Genomic DNA, 25,000 nt, shown 5'->3' with positions numbered 1-25,000 from the left:
AAAGGTGAGGGGGAGAAGACGCTGTCGAAGTTGAGCCACGTAAATAAGACCGCCCACAAAACGGCGTATCCTGAAGCGACTGTCAGAAAGCAGCTTGAAGATGATCTGTAAAACATCATCTATGCAACATTTTGACCAAAGAACCACCATTACATGTTATGTAGACCACAAGGAAGTCTTTTGCATTTAGAAAATAATAATATGACTCTTTTAATGTGCCCTATAATCTGGTGCGCCTTTTATATGAAAACATAGACCATTCATCGGCAGTGCGCCTTATAATCCGGTGCGCCCTATGGTCCGGAAAATACGTTATATACAGTACAGGCCAAAAGTTCAGACACACTTTCTCATTCAAAGCATTTTCTTTATTTTCATGACTATTTACATTGTAGATTGTCACTGAAGGCATCACAACTATGAATGAACACATGTGGAGTTATGTACTTAACAAAAAAAAGGTGAAATAACTGAAAGCATGTTTTATATTCTAGTTTCTTCAAAATAGCGACCCTTTGCTCTGATTACTGCTTTGCGCACTCTTGGCATTCTCTCGATGAGCTTCAAGAGGTAGTCAACGGAAATGGTTTTCACTTCATAGGTGTCATAGTTTCGATGCCTTCAGTGACAATCTACAATGTAAATAGTCATGAAAATAAAGAAAACTCATTGAAATGAGAAAGTGTGTCCACACTTTTGGCCTGTACTGTATATACGCCTACGTATATGTATTTATGTATGTGTGTGTGTGTGTGTGTGTGTGTGTGTGTGTGTGTGTGTGTGTGTATGTGTGTATATATATATATATATATATATATATATATATATATATATATATATATATGTATATATATATATATATATATATATATATATATATATATATATATATATATATATACATATATATATTACACAGTATGTATATATACATTTATTAGGGGTGTAACGGTACATGTATTTGTATTGAACCATTTTGGTACGGGGGTTCGGTTCGGAGGTGTAACGAACAAGTTTCCACACGGACATATTAAGTAGCGTACTGCACGTTGTGTAAACAATGCACACCGAGGCACAACACACGGCATGCTAGCAGCTAACGGGCTACGATAGACTGACCATACGTCCTCTTTTCACCGGACATGTCCTCTTTTGCGGAGCTGTCAGGGCGGAGTTTCTTAAATGCCTCAAATGTCCGGCATTTTGAGTTAGGGTTGCGTGTATTTTCAATGTACGTTCAGGGTTAAGAAGGGGTTGAAAACAAAACAAATTGTGCACACAGCAGCATTGGTGAGGGAGGGGCAGAGAGAGAGAGAGAGCGAGAGAGTTATGATAAACGCGCATGCGTCGCCAGGCTCTGCTTTTTATCCATAGAATTATCAGATTTAATTTTTTATTATCTATAGCAGGGGTGTCAAAAGTGTGCCCCGGAGGCCATTTGCGGCCCACAGCTAATGTTTTAAAGGCCCACGGCACATTCTAAAAATACTATTAAAATAAACAAGAACATTACAAAAGTGAAATAAAAAAGCTTAAAAGTTAAATGTAATTTAGAAAAAGTTGCAATGTTGACTAATAAAACAAAGCTGTTTTTTTTTTTCTTTCAAACTGTCATTGCTCAAAACATAATACTGAATCAAAATCAATGTTATTATGAATTATTGACCTATCCAAGGTTCCCATTACTTCACATCAAATATTCCACTAAGAAAAATATTTTTGGTGGAAGATTTTGCAAATTTGGTAAATAAATAACCCAAAAATGTATATTTTGTTGTTTTCTTACTGTACCAAAAATGAACCGAACCGTGACCTCTAAACCGAGGTACGTACCGAACCAACATTTTTGGGGACCGTTACACCCCTAATATATATAAAATATGTATACATATATATGATTAAGAATCGTTACAAATAGAAATTGCGATTAATCTGAAAACTTTTTTTTTACACTAATATATATATATATATATATATATATATATATATATATATATATATATGTGTGTGGGAAAAAAAATCACAAGACTATTTCATCTCTACAGGCCTGTTTCATGAGGGGGGGTACCCTCAATCATCAGGAGATTTTAATGGGAGCATTCGCATACCATGGTTTATATAGGGCACAGAGTGGGTGGGTACAGGCTGGCCTAGGGGCGTGGTGATTGGCTCATGTGTTACCTAGGAGGTGTTTCCGTCTATGGCGGCATGCTGTTACAATTTCGCTGCGCTTGTTGAGGGATGACAGGTCTGGACGGTAAATAATAAACAGTTTCTCTTTCAAGCATAGGTTGCATCTTTTATTACCACTATTGTAAGGTGTGCTGGATGCAAGAATTTGCCATGTTATTGAATATTCAACATTATTGTCTTTGAGGTCCCAAATGTGTTTGCTGAGTTCTGTGGTATTTCGCAGGTTTTTGTTCCTGAAAGAAGCCTTGTGATTGTTCCATCTGGTTTTGAATTCTCCCTCGGTTAATCCTACATATGTGTCGGATGTGTTAATGTCCTTGCGTATTACCTTAGATTGGTAGACAACTGATGTTTGTAAGCACCCCCCGTTGAGAGGGCAATCAGGTTTCTTTCGACAGTTACAGCCTTTGTTGGTTTTGGAGTCGCTCTGTCTGGGGGCCGACGGCTCATTTGCAATTGTTTTGTTGTGGTTTGAGATGATTTGTCCTATATTGTTCATGCAGCTGTAGCTCAATTTAATGTTGTTCTTGTTGAATACTTTTCTTAGGGTGTTGTCTTTGGGAAAGTGTTTGTCAATCAGATTGAGGAATTTGTGTCCAATGTTAGTTGAGACGTTTTTGCTGTATGGGGGGTTGTACCAGATGATGTCGTTTCGTTTTCTGTTCTTTTTTGGCTGGTTTCCTGGCGTGGGTTCATAGGTGAGGGTGAAATTGTATCCGCTTTCATCAAGGGCTTTTTGGTACGGGGGGGTTGCTTGGTCAAATTCAGCTTTGCTAGATGACAGCATCGATAGCCTTTTATTGATTCCGGTAGGTATTCTTTTCGTGGTGGTGGGTGGGTGGTTGCTGTCATGGTGCACGTATTGGAGTGTTGTGTTGGGTTTCGTGAATGGTTGGTAGCTGTTATTTCTCAGGTTGAAAGTGACGTCAAGGAAGTTGACGGTTTGCTTGTTGGCTTCAATCGTGATCCGTAGGCCGTTCTCTTTGAAAATTTGGCATATGCGCTTCTTGGTATTCTCGCTGCTCCTTGGCGAGGCGCGACACACTGCCAGTCCGTCATCACGGTAAATACCAAGGTTCAGATTGAGGCTAGCGAGCTGGGAGAGGAGGAAACTCCCAACGAGTTCACACGTTTCTGCTCCGTCAAAACTTCCCATAGTGACGTCAAATGTTGCATTGTTCTTTTTTTGCCATGGTGTACTGTTGTGGATGAGAAGGGAGTTTTTTGCGTGGATGATGATGTTTCTTTCGTTGCCTGTGATTGAGTCGTAGTCTGAGGCGAAGTCTAGTGCTTGAGTCAGTAGGTCTTGCGTGATGGAAGGGTAAAATTCCTCGATATCAAAGGAGATAAAGTTGTGCTGTTGTTTGTCTTGGATGTTGTTGAACCATTTGATTACTGCTGCTGTATTTCTCCATTGGTTGAGTGGTGTTTTGTCCTTGATTTTTGTGTTGACTCTGTCCAGGATTATTTTGCTGATTTTTCCTATTTCAGATTTAGTTGGGTTTATTAGTCGGCATGTTGGGTTATTTGCGAAGTTGGGTTTGTGGTCCTTCAATGTGATGAAGGCTTCCTTGTTGGCTGTGGCGTCCACCCTGTCCTCAATGTCCAGTTCAGCCGCGATTCTTTTATTTTCCAGGTGGATGTTCTGTAAGGTGTTGGGTTGCGCTTTTTTGTATGATTTGGTGATGCTTCTGTCCAGTAAGGTGTGGTGTTCTGGTATGTCCATTCTGTAGAAGTGTGTGGTTTTATCGGCAGCTATGATGAGGTTGTTTACTTTCTTGATGCGCTCCTTGTCATTTTTCAGCTTGGTGAGGAGTGGGTTGCGGATTGGCTTGAATTTGACTGATTGTATCATTTTGAGCATGTCGTTCTCAAAATCCTTTAGTTCCTCAACTGAATGATACAATCAGTCAAATTCAAGCCAATCCGCAACCCACTCCTCACCAAGCTGAAAAATGACAAGGAGCGCATCAAGAAAGTAAACAACCTCATCATAGCTGCCGATAAAACCACAAACTTCTACAGAATGGACATACCAGAACACCACACCTTACTGGACAGAAGCATCACCAAATCATACAAAAAAGCGCAACCCAACACCTTACAGAACATCCACCTGGAAAATAAAAGGATCGCGGCTGAACTGGACATTGAGGACAGGGTGGACGCCACAGCCAACAAGGAAGCCTTCATCACATTGAAGGACCACAAACCCAACTTCGCAAATAACCCAACATGCCGACTAATAAACCCAACTAAATCTGAAATAGGAAAAATCAGCAAAATAATCCTGGACAGAGTCAACACAAAAATCAAGGACAAAACACCACTCAACCAATGGAGAAATACAGCTGCAGTAATCAAATGGTTCAACAACATCCAAGACAAACAACAGCACAACTTTATCTCCTTTGATATCGAGGAATGTTACCCTTCCATCACGCAAGACCTACTGACTCAAGCACTAGACTTCGCCTCAGACTACGACTCAATCACAGGCAACGAAAGAAACATCATCATCCACGCAAAAAACTCCATTCTCATCCACAACAGTACACCATGGCAAAAAAGAACAATGCAACATTTGACGTCACTATGGGAAGTTTTGACGGAGCAGAAACGTGTGAACTCGTTGGGAGTTTCCTCCTCTCCCAGCTCGCTAGCCTCAATCTGAACCTTGGTATTTACCGTGATGACGGACTGGCAGTGTGTCGCGCCTCGCCAAGGAGCAGCGAGAATACCAAGAAGCGCATATGCCAAATTTTCAAAGAGAACGGCCTACGGATCACGATTGAAGCCAACAAGCAAACCGTCAACTTCCTTGACGTCACTTTCAACCTGAGAAATAACAGCTACCAACCATTCACGAAACCCAACACAACACTCCAATACGTGCACCATGACAGCAACCACCCACCCACCACCACGAAAAGAATACCTACCGGAATCAATAAAAGGCTATCGATGCTGTCATCTAGCAAAGCTGAATTTGACCAAGCAACCCCCCCGTACCAAAAAGCCCTTGATGAAAGCGGATACAATTTCACCCTCACCTATGAACCCACGCCAGGAAACCAGCCAAAAAAGAACAGAAAACGAAACGACATCATCTGGTACAACCCCCCATACAGCAAAAACGTCTCAACTAACATTGGACACAAATTCCTCAATCTGATTGACAAACACTTTCCCAAAGACAACACCCTAAGAAAAGTATTCAACAAGAACAACATTAAATTGAGCTACAGCTGCATGAACAATATAGGACAAATCATCTCAAACCACAACAAAACAATTGCAAATGAGCCGTCGGCCCCCAGACAGAGCGACTCCAAAACCAACAAAGGCTGTAACTGTCGAAAGAAACCTGATTGCCCTCTCAACGGGGGGTGCTTACAAACATCAGTTGTCTACCAATCTAAGGTAATACGCAAGGACATTAACACATCCGACACATATGTAGGATTAACCGAGGGAGAATTCAAAACCAGATGGAACAATCACAAGGCTTCTTTCAGGAACAAAAACCTGCGAAATACCACAGAACTCAGCAAACACATTTGGGACCTCAAAGACAATAATGTTGAATATTCAATAACATGGCAAATTCTTGCATCCAGCACACCTTACAATAGTGGTAATAAAAGATGCAACCTATGCTTGAAAGAGAAACTGTTTATTATTTACCGTCCAGACCTGTCATCCCTCAACAAGCGCAGCGAAATTGTAACAGCATGCCGCCATAGACGGAAACACCTCCTAGGTAACACATGAGCCAATCACCACGCCCCTAGGCCAGCCTGTACCCACCCACTCTGTGCCCTATATGAACCATGGTATGCGAATGCTCCCATTAAAATCTCCTGATGATTGAGGGTACCCCCCCTCATGAAACAGGCCTGTAGAGATGAAATAGTCTTGTGATTTTTTTTCCCACACATACATATATTGCGCTCTACTACGGTATCGAGCACTATTTTTTGGATAACCTTATTAAGACATATATATATATATATATATATATATTTATTTATTTATTTATTTATTATATATGTCCTCAGGACGGGGGGCATGGCAACAAATAATTGAGAAGCACAGTGTTAGTGTAAGACATAACAATGCTTCTCAAACTTATTGTCACCAAGTATCACCTCAGGAAACACGTGGCTCTCCAAGTACCACCATTAAAATACGGCAGCATAGTAGGCGCAATTTTTCATTAAAACAAGTATATTTAACACTTTTGGTCACTGTAACAATCCACACAGTAACAATGTGTTTGAATGTCGGAAAATAAAACACTGTACTTAAATTATGTGTTTTCTTTGGCGTACCACTAGACGGAGCCACTAGTTGTACGCGTACCGCAGTTTGAGAATCTCTGGCGTAAGAGATGGATTTAGAAGAGTCATTCTAACTGGCCGGATGTGTTCGTGACAAGACACTGTTGTGTGTTTTATTATCGTCATGCTCATCCTTGTTATGCAACATCTTCCCAGCAGTTCAGCTTGTCGGTCCAGACCTCAGTTAGCCCCGTTTAGCGTCCGTCAGCTAATAAGTGCGCGGCACTGTGAAAGGTCCGCGGAGCGCACAATGGCCGAGGTCAGCTGCCTCCAAAAGACGCTAATCTGCCGCTAGCGCACCAACACTGGCTTGGAGAGCGTCCAGAGCAGATGTTTGCATGAACACGCCCGCGGGGATTTACTGGCGTTCAGCTGCAACACGCCATTCGTCTTCCTCTGTATCACCATGGCTAGCAGTGGTCATACCCACCATGTTTTTAGGGCCCCGGCAGTAAAAGATGCCAAGGCCCCCGGTGAAAATGCTTTGTTTATTATTATTATTCTCACACACATTTTATAATTGTTATGTTATGAATGTGTTGTTATTCATAACCGGCCCCATAACATAAAAACGATATTATTTACCGTATTTTTCGGACTATAAGTCGCAGTTTTTTTCATAGTTTGGCCGGGGGTGCGACTTATACTCAGGAGCGACTTATGTGTGAAATTATTAACACATTAGCGTAAAATATCAAATAATATTATTTATCTCATTCACGTAAGAGACTAGACGTATAAGATTTCATGGGATTTAGCAATTAGGAGTGACAGATTGTTTGGTAAACGTATAGCATGTTCTATATGTTATAGTTATTTGAATGACTCTTACCATAATATGTTACGTTAACATACCAGTTGGTTATTTATGCCTCATATAACGTACACTTATTCAGCCTGTTGTTCACTATTCTTTATTTATTTTAAATTGCCTTTCAAATGTCTATTCTTGGTGTTGGCTTTTATCAAATACATTTCCCCCAAAAAGGCGACTTATACTCCAGTGCGACTTAAATAAGTTTTTTCCCTTCTTTATTATGCATTTTCGGCCGGTGCGACTTATACTCCAAAAAATACGGTACACAAAGTTTGCAGCTCAACGTTAACTTACTAATAATGCAAATAAAAATATGATAATATTCTATTGTCTATGCTAACGTTAGCATGCTAACATTTTAAACAACATTTTCAAACACACGCCGCAGAATAATATATTTTGGTACTTGACACATATTACACTTAGCATTTTAGCATGCCAACATTAGCATGATAGCTTTCTTAAATCTAATTTAGCAGGTATAGTGTCATATATTTTGGTATTTCACTAATGCTATCTGCAACCACACGCTATTGTTGGCATAGTACTGTTAGCATGCTACAATTTTTAGCTAATATTTTTTGTTACTCGAAACTATGTAAACCTTAACGCTTCGAGATTTAGGATCCTCCATATGTATAACCCGGGGGTGTCCAAAGTGCGGCACAATGGTGAGGATTCTAATATTAGCTTACTAGCTTTTATACTAATTTTGCAAGTATACACCTCAGCGAAAAATATTTTATTTGACAAATGATACTGTGAGCATGCTAACGTTAGTATGCTAGCTTTTTTTTTTTTAGCTAATTTTATAGGTTTGCACCTCAGTCATATTTTGGTACTAGATGGATGCTAATGTTAGTATGCTAGTTTCTTTTTTAGCTAATTTTATAGGTTTGCACCTCAGTCATATTTTGGTACTAAATGGATGCTAACGTTAGTAAGCTTCTTTTTTAGCTAATTTTATAGGTTTGCACCTCAGTCATATTTTGGTAATAGATTGATGCTAATGTTAGTATGTTAGCTTCTTTTTTAGCAAATTTTATAGGTTTGCGCCTCAGTCATATTTTGGTACTAGATGGATGCTAACGTTAGTATGCTAGTTTCTTTTTTAGCTAATTTTATAGGTTTGCACCTCAGTCATATTTTGGTACTAGATGGATGCTAACGTTAGTATGCTCGCATTTTAAACAGCCTTTTCATGTACACACTTCAGAGTAATATATTTTGGTATTTGACACGTTACAGGTAGAATTTTAGCTTGCCTGCTTTTTTTTTTTTACCTAGTTTAGTTTCTATAGTGTTATATTTTGGTATTTTACTAATGCTAATTGCAACCACAAGCTTTTGTTAGAATGTTATCATAGTACTATTAGCGTGCTAGATTTTCTTTAGCTCATTTTGCTCATATTTTTTGTTACTTGAAGCCATGAAAACCTAAACGCTTCGAGTTTAGGGTCTTACATATGTATAACCCGTGGGTGTCCAAAGTGCGGCACAATGGTGAGGATTCTAATATTAGCTTACTAGCTTTTATACTAATTTTGCAAGTATACACCTCAGCGACAAATATTTTGTTATTTGACAAATGATACTGTTAGCATGCTGACGTTATTATGCTAGCTTCTTTTTTAGCAAATTTTATAGGTTTGCACCTCAGTCGTATTTTGGTACTAGATGGATGCTAACGTTAGTATGCTAGCTTCTTTTTTAGCTAATTTTATAGGTTTGCACCTCAGTCGTATTTTGGTACTAGATGGATGCTAACGTTAGTATGCTCGCATTTTAAACAGCATTTTCATATACACACTTCAGAGTAATATATTTTGGTATTTGACACGTTACAGGTAGCATTTTTAGCATGTCAGCTTCTTTTTTTTTTACCTAGTTTAGCAGCTATAGTGTCATATATTTTTATATTTCACTAAAGCTAGCTGTAAATAAATGCTATTGTTAGCATGTTTGCATAGTACTGTTAGCATGCTAGTTTTTTGTAGCTCATTTTGCCTACATTTTTTGGTTACTTAAGCCTTCTGGCCATTTTTCGTCGTTTATTTCATGCTAGATCTTTGATGTGTTGGTTTTGAAGGCGCGGCGTGGGTCCGTGGTTCAGGTCTACAAACGTGACGACAGAGGTCGATTACAGAAGCAACATTGAAGCGTGTGAAGGAGAAAAGAGAATCTTTAATGCAGGCTTTCTGATGTACTTCCTGGATTATGGGCGTCGGCATAAAGCTCCCCCTGACTGATGACTTTATCCACAGAGGAAGAAAGCCTGCAGCCTTCAGCGTATTTTGAAGGCATCTGACCAAAGTGACCTCCACTGGCTAATCTCTGCCACCTTGTCTCTGGCTGCCAGGGTCAACGTGTCGCTGGAGGGTCAGTTCCTGCACTACATCCACCCACACCAGTTCTTGGACTCCCCCGAGTGGGAGTCTCTGAGGCCCAACGAGGACGGAAAGTTCCAGGTACCAGAGTTCTGCTGGTGCAAAGTCGACCGCTGCAGTTTGCTGACTTGACAGGTTTTCATTAACAGCCAAAGATGCCATGAGTGGAAAAAGTAGCTGCTGGAAAACTCAAATTAATCCATTTGTAATTAGACTAATCACAATTTGGAATTGGGATTATTGTGGTTCATCACATTATTATCGTATTATTTAATATTGTCCAACACATCATTTAAAGTGGCCCATGACGTCATTTAATGTGGTCCACCACATCATTTTATGTGGTCCGCCACAACATTTAAGGTGGCCCACGACATCATTTAACGTGGTCCGTCACATCATTTAATGTTGCCCGCCACATAATTTAAAGTGGCCCACGCACGACATCATTTAACGTGGTCCGCCAACGACATCATTTAATGTGGTCCACAACGTCATTTAACGTGGTCCGCCACATCATTTATTGTGGCCCACGACGTCATTTAATGTGGTCTGTCACATCATTTAATGTTGCCTGCCACATAATTTTTTGTGGCCCACGACATCATTTAATGTGGTTCGCCACATCATTTAAATTAGCCCATGACGTCATTTAATGTAGTCCATCACGTCATTTAATGTGGCCTGCCACATCATTTAAGATGGTCCGCCACATCATTTAATGTTGCCCGCCACATAATTTAAAGTGAACCACGACATCATTTAATGTAGCCCACCACATCAGTTAACGTGGTACACCACATCATTTAATGTGGTACACCACATCATTTAACGTGGTCCACCACATCAGTTAAAGTGGCCCATGACGTCATTTAATGTGGTCCGTCACATCGTTTAATGTTGCCCGCGACATCGTTTAATGTTGCCCGCCACATCATTTAATGTGGTCCGTCACATCATTTAATATTGCCCGCCACATAATTTAAAGTGGCCCACGACATCATTTAATGTGGTCCGCCACATTATTTAATGTGGTCCACAACATCATTTAAAGTGGCCCATGACGTCATTTAATGTGGTCCGTCACATCATTTAATGTTGCCCGTCACATCATTTAATATTGCCCGCCACATAATTTTAAGTGGCCCATGACGTCATTTAATGTGGTCCATCACATAATTTAAATTGGCCTACGACGTCATTTAATGTGGTCCACGACGTCATTTAACGTGTTCCATCACATAATTTAATGTTGCCCACGTCATTTAACGTGGTCCGTCTCATCATTTAAAGTGGTCCGCCACGACGTCAGTTAAAGTGGTCCGTCACATAATTTTTTATGGTCCGTCACATAGTTTATTGTAGCCCTCTAAGAGCAACCATAATTGTGACGTGGCCCTCAATAAAAAGTGAGTTTGACACCCTTGCTCAATGTAATATTTAATTTTTCCAATGCCAACAAGGAAATTGATGCTCCAGTGTAAGTACAGTGAGGTTCTACTTTTCCAAGATTGTGCTAGCTTGATGCTAACAAACTTTGGCTTTCCTTTTGACTTGCTACTGATTAGCATTGTGATTTCACATGGTGATTTCAACACTTCCAAATGTATTAATGGAAAGGAAAGCTAAGATGCACGTTACAATTAAACAGATGGTGCGTAAAACATTCCAATACTTACAGTACTAACACTTTTCAGGGCGCAGTTTCAGTTGATAAACTGTTAATCGCAGATTAGCATGTAGCTCACATCGCTGTGCTAGTGTTGCTAGTCTCGCATGATGTTAAAATGTAATGTCAGCATGTAGCTCACATCGCTGGGATATGGTTGCTAACCCAGCATGATGTTAAAATATAATTTTAGCATGTAGCTCACATCGCTGTGCTAGTATTGCTAGCCTCGCATGATGTTAAAATTTAATGTTAGCATGTAGCTCACATCGCTGGTACATTGTTGCTAACCTCGCATGATGTTCAAATATTATGTTAGCATGTCGCACACTTTGCTGTGCTATTTTTGCTAACCTCGCATGATGTTAAAATTTAATGTTCGCATGCAGCTCACATCGTTGTGTTAGTATTGCTGACCTTGCATAATGTTCAAATATAATGTTAGCATGTAGCTCACATTGCTGTGCTATTGTTGCTAACCTCGCATGTTGTTAAAATTTTAATGTTAGCATGTAGCTCACATCGTTGTGTTAGTGTTGCTAACCTTGTATAATGTTAAAATATAATTTTAGTATGTAGCTCACATCGCTGTGCTAGTGTTGCTAGCCTCGCATGATGTTAAAATTTAAAATTAGCATATAGCTCACATCGCTGGGATATTGTTGCTAACCTCGCATGACGTTCAAATACAATGTTAGCATGTAGCTCACATTGATGTGCTATTGTTGCTAACCTCGCATGATGTTCAAATTTAATGTTAGCATGCAGCTAACATCGTTGTGTTCGTATTGCTAACCTTGCATAATGTTCAAATATAATGTTAGCATGTAGCTCACATTGATGTGCTATTGTTGCTAACCTCGCATGTTGTTAAAATTTTAGTGTTAGCATGTAGCTCACATCGTTGTGTTAGTGTTGCTAACCTTGTATAATGTTAAAATATAATTTTGGTATGTAGCTCACATCGCTGTGCTAGTGTTGCTAGCCTCGCATGATGTTAAAATTTAATATTAGCATGTAGCTCACATCGGTGGGATATTGTTGCTAACCTCGCATGACGTTCAAATACAATGTTAGCATGTAGCTCACATTGATGTGCTATTGTTGCTAACCTCGCATGTTAAAATTTTAATGTTAGCATGTAGCTCACATCGCTGTGCTATTGTTGCTAACCTCGCATGTTGTTAAAATTTTAATGTTAGCATGTAGCTCACGTCGTTGTGTTAGTGTTGCTAACCTTGCATAATGTTCAAATATAATGTTAGCATGTAGCTCACATTGCTGTGCTATTATTGCTAACCTCGCATGATGTTAACGTGTTAGCGTGTGTTTTCCAGGTCACGCTGACAGCCGAGGAGGACTCGCGCTACATCTCCTGGCGCCGCCGCCGCCTGTTCTCGCTGCTGTCCAAGGAGCGCTACGTCGCCCGTCTCTTCTCCGTCATGCTGGGCTTGGACATCGCAGAGAAGCTCTACAACCTCAACAACAAGCTCTACATCAAGAGCGGCGTGCTTCTGGACATCCGCCTGCCCAGCCTCTACCACGTGTTGGCGCCCTCGTCGCAAAGCAGCGAGGGCGGGAGCACCAACGACGGCGGCCCCCGGAAGGAGCATCAGTGGGACGCGCCGGACCTCCAGATGTCGGATCTAGACCGACCTCAACCACGGCAACAGAAGACCCCGTCGGACGAACCCCCGCGGTGTGACCATGACCAGAACCCGTGGGTGTCGGACCCCGAGCTGCCCTCCGGTGAGGACTCTACCAGCCTGGTCCTGGAGGACTTTGCTGATGTGGCGGGCTCCTTGATGGACTATGGCAGTGAGAGGGATTATATGAGGTAGCGGGGCAGGGTTCCGGAGCTAACACACTGGGTCACCGCTTAAGCTACATGTAAGTACCTCACCTGGGCACCGGGTGGCGCACGGGACACTTGCTTGCAGTGCACGGCTCGTACTAACCTAGAACGGTGGAGTCACGCTAACCTGTTCCTTTCGCTCGTCTAAAACTCGTCATCCGCTCCGTACAACTCGCTCCGATGGTTTTTGCGGACAGAAAGCAAAGAAAAAGACGGAAAGCAAACTGTAAACACTAGTGATGGGTCCGGCAACACCGATGCATCGGCACATGCGTCGAGCTCATAGAGCAAAACCCTGTGTCGGTGCGCGTACCGCTTTTAGAAAGTCACGTGACCGATCATGAGCTGTTTCGGTCACGTGACCGATACGCGACCTGTGTCGCACTGACGCCTCCTCTGTGCCCTGTGAGCGGGTCTTTTCTACAGCCGGAGAAATAATAACTAAGAAGAGAAATCGTCTAAAATTTAATACATTGGAAAAACTTTTTTTTTTTTAAATAAAAATGTGTAAAAAATAAATAAATAAAAATTCCCAGTCCACAAGCATCCTCATTCACAACACGTTCTCTTAGATTTCCATGTTATGATACATGTTCACATTATTTATTGACTGTATCTAAAAAAGATAAAAATATATTTTTATTTAAATGAAGATATGAAATAATCCTAAATGAAATACAATGACTTGGTTTATATTATTGTATGTACTAGGTCATAAAATCAGTGTCAGTTGAGTCGGTCCATAGGTTGCCTGTAGGGATTTTTAATATCCAGCAGATGTCAGTATTTTGTGACACAGTATCGACACAGTAGCAATACAGTTTTGCAATGTGTTGAAACGCTTCATGACGCCTCATCAACCCATCACTAGAACACTCTCTATGGTAGCTGTTAGAATCATTTAACATTCTGTTGAAATCATTAAATGCTGTTAGCACCACAAATTACTGTATTTTTCGGACTATAAGTCGCAGTTTTTTTCATAGTTTGGCCGGGGGTGCGACTTATTATTGTATTATTATAGATGTTTATTTGAAATAGGGACAGATACAAAAACATAGACATCTGAGACAGTTATCCAATGTATGCATCATAGTGTTTGTAGCCAAAGCTAATTTACAACACTTGTCCCCAACAACAACAACAACACAGATCCAACATCATTAAAATAGGAAAATAAAAAATAGAATAAGGCAAAGATGAGTCAATAATAATGATAATAGAAATAATACAGACAAAGTGCAAACTAGATAAAAGCCAATAATAATAATAACACAGACAAAGTGCAGACTAGATAAAAAGCAATTACGTATTTTTCGGAGTATAAGTCGCACCGGAGTATAAGTCGCACCTGCCAAAAATGCATAATAAAGAAGGAAAAAAACATATATAAGTCGCACTGGAGTGGAAGTCGCAATTTTTGGGGAAATGTATTTGATAAAACCCATCCATCCATCCATCCATTTTCTACCGCGTGTCCCTTTTGAGGTCGCGGGGGATGCTGGAACCTATCTCAGCTGCATTCGGGCGGAAGGCGGGGTACACCCTGGACAAGTCGCCACCTCATCGCAGGGCCAACACAGATAGACAGACAACATTCACACTCACATTCACACACTAGGGCCAATTTAGTGTTGCCAATCAACCTATCCCCAGGTGCATGTCTTTGGATAAAAGCCAACACCAAGAATAGACATTTGAAAGGCAATTTAAAATAAATAAAGAATAGTGAACAACAGGCTGAATAAGTGTACGTTATATGAGGCATAAATAACCAACTGGTATGTTAACGTAACATATTATGGTAAGAGTCATTCAAATAACTATAACATATAGAACATGCTATACGTTTACCAAACAATCTGTCACTCCTAATCACTAAATCCCATGAAATCTTATACGTCTAGTCTCTTACGTGAATGAGATAAATAATATTATTTGATATTTTACGCTAATGTGTTAATCATTTCACACATAAGTCGCTCCTGAGTATAAGTCGCACCCCCGGCCAAACTATGAAAAAAACTGCGACTTATAGTCCGAAAAATACGGTAGTAAAAACTAAACATGATTGTTGCTCAACTAGCCATCATTTTGTTTGTTTTTTGAAAGTGACAGGTCAGGTATACTTCTCAAAGTGTCAGGTAGAGAGTTCCATAGTTTTGGTCCTTTTATTGAAAAGGCAGTCTGGGCAAAAGATGTTCTACGCAATGGAGCGACTTATGTGTGAAGTTATTAACACATTACCGTAAAATATCAAATAATATTATTTAGCTCATTCACGTAAGAGACTAGACGTATAAGATTTCATGTGATTTAGTGACAGATTGTTTGGTAAACGTATAGCATGTTCTATATGTTATAGTTATTTGAATGACTCTTACCATAATATGTTACGTTAACATACCAGTTGGTTATTTATGCCTCATATAACGTACACTTATTCAGCCTGTTGTTCACTATTCTTTATTTATTTTAAATTGCCTTTCAAATGTCTATTCTTGGTGTTGGCTTTTATCAAATAAATTTCCCCCAAAAATGCGACTTATACTCCGGTGCGACTTATATGTTTTTTTTCCTTCTTTTTTTTTCGGCCGGTGCGATCTATACTTCGGAGTGACTTATACTCCGAAAAATACGGTAAATGAACTTCAATCGTCTCATCAACAATTTTGTTAGCATCCTTACAGATGTTTGCTCTGAAGTTTGTTAGCATCACTGAAAGTTCTGTTAGCATGAGTCTGAATATTCGTAGAAACCTCAAATGTTCCGTGATTAGAAATTTTTCAAGGTCTGTTAGCATCATTAAAGTTCACTACGCGTAATTTAAAGTTCCGTTAGCATTAGGGAAAGTTCTCTTAGCATCCTTAGCACGATTTAGAGTTCTGTTAGCTTTAGGAAACATTATCTTAGCGTAGTTTAGAGTTCTGGTAGCATCAGGAAAGGTTATCGTAGCGTAGTTTAATGTTCTGTTAGCATCACTGTAGGTTATGTTAGCATCAGTCCAATTATTTTTTCTCAATGGTTATATGATTAGCCAACTTTTGAAGGTCTGGTAGCATCAGGGAAAGTTATCTTTAGTGTCATTTAAGGTTCTGTTAGCGGTAAGGAAAGTTCTCTTAGAATTATTTAAAGTTCAAAAGGTTCTGTTAGCATAAATCCAAACATTTTTAGCGTTCTCAAATGTTCCATGATTAGCAACTTTTAAAGGTCTGTTAGCATCATTAAAGTTCTCTTAAGGTCATTTAAAGTTCTCTTAGCATAATTTAAGGGTCTGTTGGGAAAGTAGGGAAAGTTTGCTTAGCACCATTTAAAGGTCTTTCAGCATCAGGAAAAGTTCTCCTCGTATTATTTAAAATTATAATATTTTTAGCGTCCTCAAGTGTTTCATGATTAGCAACTTCTGAAGGTCTGTTAGTATTATAGGATGTTATCTTAGCATCATTCAAAGTTCTGTTAGCGGCATTTAAGGTTCTATTAGGGGCAGGGAAAGTTTTCTTAGCATCATTTTAAGTTCTGTTAGCGTCATGAAAGGTTCTCTTAGCATGAATCCAAATGTTTTTAGCGTCCTCAAATGTTCCATGATTAGCAACTACTGAAGGTCTGTTAGCATCATTGACATTCTGTTAGCGGCATTTAAATTTCTGTTAGCATCAGGGAACGTTTAGTTAGCATAATTTAAGATTTTGTTAGCATAATCAAGATTATGTTAGCACCATTAAAGTTCTGTTAGCATTAGGGAAAGTTATGCAACAGAATTTTAAGGTTATGTTAGCATCATTAATATTCTGTTAGCATCAGGGAAAGTTGCGTTAGTATAATTTCAAGGTTGTGTTAGCATCATTATTTTTCTGTTAGCATCAGGGAAAGTTATGTTAGCATCATTTTAAGGTTCAGTTAGCATCATTAAAGTTCTGTTAGCATCATCTAAGATTATGTTAGCATAATTAAAGTTGTGTTAGCATCATTTAAGATTATGTTAGCATCAGGGAAGGTTCTGTTAGCATCATTCTAACTGTTAGCATGATTCCAGTATGTTAAAGTTTCCATTGATGGTCAGTTAGCATCAATAAAGTTCTGCTAGCATCATTTAAGATTATGTTAGCATCTTAAAAGGTCTGTTAGCATCATTTAGGATTCTGTTAGCATCATTATAGTTCTGTTGGCATTATTTACGATTCTGTTAGCATCATAAAAGCTCTGTTAGTATCACTTAAGATTATGATAGCATTATTTAAGATTAGTTTAGCATCATTAAAATTATGTTAGTAACATTCAAGTTCCGTTAGCATAATTTAAGATTCTGGTAGCATCATTAAAGCTCTGTTAGCATCATTTAAGATATTGTTAGCATCAGTGAAAGTTCTGTTAGCGTTATTTAAAATGTTTTTAGCATTATGTAAGATTTTGTTAGTGTCATTAAAATTCTGTTAGTATCATTAAAGTTCTGTTAGCATCATTTAAGATTATGTTAGCATCATTAAAGCTCTGTTAGCATCATTTAAGATATTGTTAGCATCAGTGAAAGTTCTGTTAGCGTTATTTAAAATGTTTTAGCATTATGTAAGATTTTTTTAGTGTCATTAAAATTCTGTTAGCATCATTAAAGTTCTGTTGACATTATTTACGATTCTGTTAGCATCATTAAAGCTCTGTTAGTATCATTTAAGATTATGTTAGCATTATTTAAGATTAGTTTAGCATCATTAAAATTATGTTAGTAACATTCAAGTTCCGTTAGCATAATTTAAGATTCTGGTAGCATCATTAAAGCTCTGTTAGCATCATTTAAGATATTGTTAGCATCAGTGAAAGTTCTGTTAGCGTTATTTAAAATGTTGTTAGCATTATGCAAGATTATTTTAGTGTCATTAAAATTATCTTAGTATCATTAAAGTTCTGTTAGCATCATGTTTTAGCGGATATGTACCGCTCCGTACAGCGGCGTTTTAAAAAGTCATTAATTTTACTTTTTGAAACCGATACCGATGATTTCCGATATTACATTTTAAAGCATTTATCGGCCGATATTATTGGACATCTCTACAAATAAATGTATGAAGGAAAAACATCCTAGCTAAAGTCGTGTTAGCGTGAAGTTCTGCCATCTTGTGCTAAAGTTGAAGGCTATTTTTTTCCAACGCTAATGAGAGTTTTGTTACCGCAGGGGATGACGGCGACACAACTCCAGCGCCCCGCTTCCAGAGGAGCGTCAGGGCGCCGCTCGCACCGACCGACACGCCCAAATTGTGACGACTCGGCACACCAAGGTTTTTCCATCCCTGTCTCCTTTCTTCTCACAACTTCAACATTTGGACCACTATTCTTTTTTCTTTTTCTTTTTTTTGCTTCGCTTTTCAGTGGGACTGCAAAGTTACTTTTTATTTGGTGTCACTTTTTATTCCACACATTTCTACGTCAGGGGGCCAACTTTTCTCCATAAAGCTTTTCCTGTGCAGTCGGACCCGCCTACTTCCTGTCACATGACCACGCTACCGTCACAACTCACAATCAACTTCAACTTTGTTCACTTCCTGTGCGGAGAAGAAGGAAAATGTTTGTTTTTTTAATGATAAAATATCAAAAACAATTACCGGTAGATAAATATCAATCAATATTTTTTTATTAATTTGGATATTTTACTATTTTTAAATATAATACACTTAAAAATATGACACGTTGACTTATGCTGTGTGTTGGCTACAATATTAATATATATTAAGTATAAAAAAAATATGACAAATTAATTTTGGATATTGTACTATTTTAAAATATAACTTTATGCTATTGCCTCTCACGCCCCCCTGAGAAAGCCACCGTACTTTTAAGATGCTGCCGAGTTTCGGAATCTGAGTTTTAGGTGTGACTGAACAAAATGAGCTACAGAACTAGCCTAAAATGTTAGCATGCGTACATAAAATAGCTAACATTTAGCATGTGTGCCAACGTTAGCATGTTAACAGTTAGCATGTTTCATATACCAAGTTATATGACACAAAGGTATATGGCTGCAAAAATAGAGAAAAAAGTGTAAAATTAGATGGAAAAACTTAACATGCTTAAGTTAGCTTTTCGGCATGCTATCGTTTGCATGCTAACATTTAACAAATGTCACATACCGAGTTATATGACTCTGGTGTAAACAGTTGCGAAACTAGCTCAAAAAGTTAGCATGCTAATAATGTTAGCATGCTCACAGTTAGCTTGTGTCATATACCAAGTTATATGACTCTAAGGTGTATGGCTGGGGAATTAGAGAAAAAAGTGTAAAATTTTTTTTTTTTTAAATTAGCCCTTTAATGTTAGCATGCTAACAGTTAACAAGTGTCACATACCAGGTAAATGACTGTAGGGTAAACGGTTGCAAAATAATATTAATACCCTTAAAAGTATGAAATGTTGACTTATGCTGTGTGCTGGCAACAATATCAATATATATTAAATAATATATATTTTTGTAATAATTTGAATATTTGTTTTACTATTTTTAAATATAATACATTTAAAATTAGACCTCGAAAGGCCTAGTGGCCACATGCGTGGACAGCACCCTTTAGCTCTTATTTCCAAAATTGTGCACACTACTGAATTGGGGTCTTATGGACACTTATGTGGACACTTATACTGCCATCTGGTGGTGTCAGAAGAGTATAACATACAATTGAATTTTGAAAAAAATAAGTGTAAAAATAAGAATTAGCATGTCACTACACATGAAGTACACATTTGTGTACTTGTGGACTAAGTACATCATATCAAAAGATGATTCTTAGATTTTATTCTAATTAGGGTCCAATAAGCCCAAATAGCAAAGAGAACTTAAAAAAAAGCATGTAAACAAACAGCTTGGGCCTTAAGCTGTTAAGCAGTTAAATATCAATCAATATTTTCTTATAAGTTTGGATATTTTACTATTTTAAGATATAATAACCTTAAGCAGTTAAATATCAATCAATATTTTCTTATAAGTTTGGATATTTTACTATTTTAAGATATAATAACCTTAAAATATGACATGTTGACTTATACTGTGTGCTGGCTACAATATTAATACATTAAATATCCAAAAATATTTTAAACTAATTTGGATATTTTAAAATATAACACTTAAAAATGACATTTTGACTTATTGTATTTTCATATCAACTGTTTAGTGTACGTGCTCTTTTTCCTTTATTTTAATGTGGACTTATTTATCCTTCTAGATTATTTAATATGCATTCCTATTTTATTTTGAAAAATTACCTTTAATACTATCTTTATGTTGAATAATTGGTATTTATTCCTTTTTACTACTGTATTTTTCGGACTATAAGTCGCAGTTTTTTTCATAGTTTGGCCGGGGGTGCGACTTATACTCAGGAGCCACTTATGTGTGAAATTATTAACACATTACCGTAAAATATCAAATAATATTATTTATCTCATTCACGTAAGAGACTAGACGTATAAGATTTCATGGGATTTAGCGATTAGGAGTGACAGATTGTTTGGTAAACGTATAGCATGTTCTATATGTTATAGTTATTTGAATGACTCTTACCATAATATGTTACGTTAACATACCAGGCACGTTCTCAGTTGGTTATTTATGCCTCATATAACGTACACTTATTCAGCCTGTTGTTCACTATTCTTTATTTATTTTAAATTGCATTTCAAATGTCTATTCTTGGTGTTGGCTTGTATCAAATACATTTCCCCCAAAAATGCGACTTATACTCCAGTGCGACTTATATATGTTTTTTCCCTTCTTTATTATGCATTTTCGGCCGGTGCGACTTATACTCCGGAGCGACTTATAGTCCGAAGAATACGGTATATATATATATGAATATATCTATATAGTGTCCAACACACAACATAAGTCAACATTTCATACTTTTAACTTTTATTATATTTAAAAATAGTAAAACATATATCCAAATTATTATTGATATTTAATATATATATTAATATTGTCGCCAGCAAGTCTAAATGTCATACTTTTAATTGTAATATTATTATATTTTAAAATGGTAAAATATCCAAATTATTATGAAAATATTGATTGATATTTGATAAAACTATATACAATCAACATGTAGTTATTTTAATTAATGCTTAATTAATTAGTTTTTTTTTTTAATTAAATATGTCATTTAGAAATGTATTCACACATATTATTACATAATGTCATGTAAATATACATGATTATTTTAAGTCTACTACTAAACTACAGTATATTTCACATATAACAACATATTAAGTTAGGTCAAGGGGGGGCGTGAGAGGCAATAGTGTTTATCTTGACACATACAGGCAAATAAACATTCACTTCAGGGGGGCGTGGAAAAAACAAAACCCCTTTCCTAAAATAGCAGGGGGTGCCTCCTGAGGGTGGGGGGGCATGAGGTGTCTGGGTAAGGGGAGAGGCAATAGTGTTTATCTTGACACATATAGGCAAATAAACATTCACTTCAGGGGGGGGCATGAAAAAAACAAAAACCTAACAGCCCCTTTCCTAAAATAGCAGGGGGTGCCTCGTGAGGGTGGGGTAAGGGGGGCATGAGAGGCAATAGCGCAGTAGAATCTTTAGTGTTAGTAAAAACTATCTTGACACGTACAGTGAAACATAATAAACATCAACTTTGGTGGGGGCGTGAAAAACTTTTGTCTGTAAGGGGGGATGAGAGAAAATAGTGAGTTAGGTCAACATTAACATAGGAGTGATTATTTTGTATGCCTTGCAAGAACAAAATAAACCTTATTTATTTGTTTGAGGCGTTAAATAAGGTCAACAAAAGATTGTTTATTTCTGCAGTGAGTCTGTTTATTGATTTATTGTTGCCATGGTGACGACGCTGTTAGAACACAAACTACATGGTCAGAGGTTGTTCATGATTACACCAGCCAGGGGCGCTTGCTTCAATTGGGCCCTGGGCGGGACCCCAGCATGCATGGCGCCCAACCCCTAGAGAACGCTACCGACCGGCACCGGGGGGGGGGGCAACGTCATCGTCGGAAGAGGCCGCACACTTGCACCAAGTCATGTGACCACGGCGCCCCCCGCCTGACGTTGACGTTGTTGATGCACAGCGGCTCCTCGCGCCTGCCAAACAAAAAACAGGGCGCGTGATTGCGCAATCCCCGCCACTTTTGCCACGTTGCAGGCGTGACGGACGTACGTGTTGGCGACCACGTGGGACAGACACACCCACTTGATGTGCACGCTCCCCTGCTGGTAGAGGCGAGCGCCCGTGTTCCGCATGCTGATGGAGTGGATCTCGCACAGCGCCACCGGGTGAGCCATCATGGTGGTGTAGGCGCTCGCACTCTTCTGACTGCAACACACACTTTTTAATGGGGCATGGACACATACGTAAATAAACATTCAGTTAAGGGGGGGGCGTGAGAGGCATGGACACATACGTAAATAAACATTCACTTCAGGGGGGCGTGAGAGGCATGGACACATACGAAAATAAACATTCAGTTCAGGGGGAGCGTGAGAGGCATGAACACATACATAAATAAACATTCACTTCAGGGGGGCGTGAGAGGCATGGACACATACATAAATAAACATTCAGTTCAGGGGCGGCGTGAGAGGCATGGACACATACGTAAATAAACATTCACTTCAGGGGGCGTGAGAGGCATGGACACATACGAGAATAAACATTCACTTTGTAGGGGGGGTCGTGAGAGGCATGGACACATACGTAAATAAACATTCACTTCAGGGGGGCGTGAGAGGCATGGACACATACGAAAATAAACATTCAGTTCAGGGGGGGCGTGAGAGGCATAAACACATACAGAAATAACCATTCACTTCAGGGTGGCGTGAAAGGCATTGACACATACGTAAATAAACATTCAAATCAGGGGGGGCGTGAGAAGCATGGACACATACGTAAATGTGTCGGGGTGAGGGCGTGGGAGAGACAATAGGGTAATAGCATTTCCAGTAGTAATGAATAACTAGAATTACATTCACTTCAGGGGGGCGTGAGAGGCATGGACACATACGTAAATAAACATTCACTTCAGGGGGGGCGTGAGAGGCATAAACACATACAGAAATAACCATTCACTTCAGGGTGGCGTGAAAGGCATGGACACATACGTAAATAAACATTCAAATCAGGGGGGGCGTGAGAAGCATGGACACATACGTAACTGTGTCGGGGGGAGGGGGTGGGAGAGACAATAGGGTAATAGCATTTCCAGTAGTAATGAATAACTAGAATTACATTCACTTCAAGGGGGCGTGAGAGGCATGGACACATACGTAAATAAACATTCACTTCAGGGGGGGCGTGAGAGGCATAAACACATACAGAAATAACCATTCACTTCAGGGGGGCGTGAAAGGCATGGACACATATGTAAATAAACATTCACTTCAGGGGGGTGTGAGAGGCATGGACACATATGTAAATGTGTCGGGGGAAGGGGGTGGGAGAGACAATAGGGTAATAGCATTTCCAGTAGTAATGAATAACTAGAATTACATTCACTTAAGGAGGGGCGTGAGAGGCAATGACACATACAGATAGATCGGTAAATAAACATTAACTTCAGGGGGGGGCGTGAGAGGCCATGAAACATACATAAATAAACATTCAGTTCAGGGGGGCGTGAGAGGCATGGACACATAGGAAAATAAACATTCACTTCAGGAGGGGCGTGAGAGGCATGGACACATACGTAAATAAACATTCACTTCAGGGGGGCGTGAGAGGCAATGACACATACAGATAGATCGGTAAATAAACATTAACTTCAGGGGGCGTGAGAGGCAATGAAACCTACAGATAGATACATAAATAAACATTCACTTCAGGGGGGCGTGAGAGGCAATAGCATAATAGCATCTAATAGTAATAAAGTATCTTGACACGTACAGATTAATAAATAAACATTCCGTTCGGGGGTGCGTGAAAATGTTTAGTTCCCTTTAAAGATTTAACTGTGAGCAGGGGGCGAGGAAGGGGGGGCGTGAGAGGCAGTAGCTTGCTAACTGTTTTCAGAATTCACACACAATTTCTACTGAAATGACTTCCTGTACTAGAATGGAAAATAAATTTTAAATTTCCCAGAATGCTTTACTGTATTCAAAATGGAAGGAATGTGTGATAAATTTAAGTGTTAAGTATTTTTTAAGCATTTTAGCCAAACTTTTTGTTAATTGTGACAAAATCCCGCTATTCTTAGCCAGAATGCTAAACTGTTTAGCATTATAACTGTTAGCTTTTCAGCATAAAAGTGACAAAGTCTTGCCTTTACTTGGCATTTAGGAACTAAATTGCCATCAGTCGGATTCCACTTCCTGTAATCCCAACTCAACATCCAACATGGCGGAACCAATTCAAATCCAATTCTTTCAAGTTAGTGACTCCAAATCCTGGTACTCACAGTCGGAGTCGTTGCTCGGTCGCCAGGCTGCCGGTCGTCAGCGTCACCTCGACTTCCGCACTCTTACTCAGCGCCGAGACCTCCATGGCCAGCAGGATGTGGTGAGCTGCAACGCAAACGTCAAAATAAAATACCTTTACGGCACTGCCTTTAACGTCCTCTACAACCTGTCGTCACGTCCGCTTTTCCTCCATACAAACAGTGTGCCGGCCCAGTCACATAATATATGCGGCTTGTACACACACATAAGTGAATACAATGCATACTTGATCAACAGCCATACAGGTCACACTGAGGGTGGCCGTATAAACAAGTTTAACACTGTTACAATTA

The 25,000-nt window shown here is 39.0% G+C and overlaps 2 protein-coding genes across 4 annotated transcripts in view; one reads left to right on the top strand and one right to left on the bottom strand.

The window, feature by feature from the left end:
* Nucleotides 1-20,108, top strand: part of popdc2 (popeye domain cAMP effector 2) — a 22,717-nt gene extending 2,609 nt beyond the window's left edge. Inside the window, exons 2-4 of one of the 2 annotated variants that reach the window (XM_061970530.2) lie at nt 9,713-9,821; nt 12,747-13,158; nt 18,432-20,108. In XM_061970530.2, the coding sequence (XP_061826514.2) occupies nt 9,713-9,821; nt 12,747-13,158; nt 18,432-18,517 (607 nt within the window). In that variant the 3' untranslated portion in view covers nt 18,518-20,108. Of the gene's footprint in view, nt 1-9,712; nt 9,822-12,746; nt 13,300-18,431 lie in introns of both variants that reach the window. The other variant, XM_061970529.2, reaches the window with a different exon arrangement.
* Nucleotides 20,109-22,066: 1,958 nt separating this feature from the next.
* The window catches only part of pla1a (phospholipase A1 member A), a 19,612-nt gene continuing 16,678 nt past the window's right edge, over nt 22,067-25,000 (bottom strand). For both annotated transcript variants that reach the window (XM_061970872.2, XM_061970873.2), the window contains exons 9-11: nt 24,668-24,773; nt 22,432-22,587; nt 22,067-22,355 (exon numbers count right to left, since the gene is read on the bottom strand). In XM_061970872.2, coding sequence (XP_061826856.2) covers nt 22,259-22,355; nt 22,432-22,587; nt 24,668-24,773 — 359 coding nt within the window. In that variant the 3' untranslated portion in view covers nt 22,067-22,258. The remainder of the gene's footprint in view (nt 22,356-22,431; nt 22,588-24,667; nt 24,774-25,000) is intronic.

This window comes from Nerophis lumbriciformis, linkage group LG13, assembly GCF_033978685.3.
Source record: "Nerophis lumbriciformis linkage group LG13, RoL_Nlum_v2.1, whole genome shotgun sequence".
NCBI lineage: Eukaryota > Metazoa > Chordata > Actinopteri > Syngnathiformes > Syngnathidae > Nerophis > Nerophis lumbriciformis.
The sequence above is the reverse complement of the archived record's forward strand: the minus strand, read 5'-3'. Positions and strand labels throughout refer to the sequence as shown.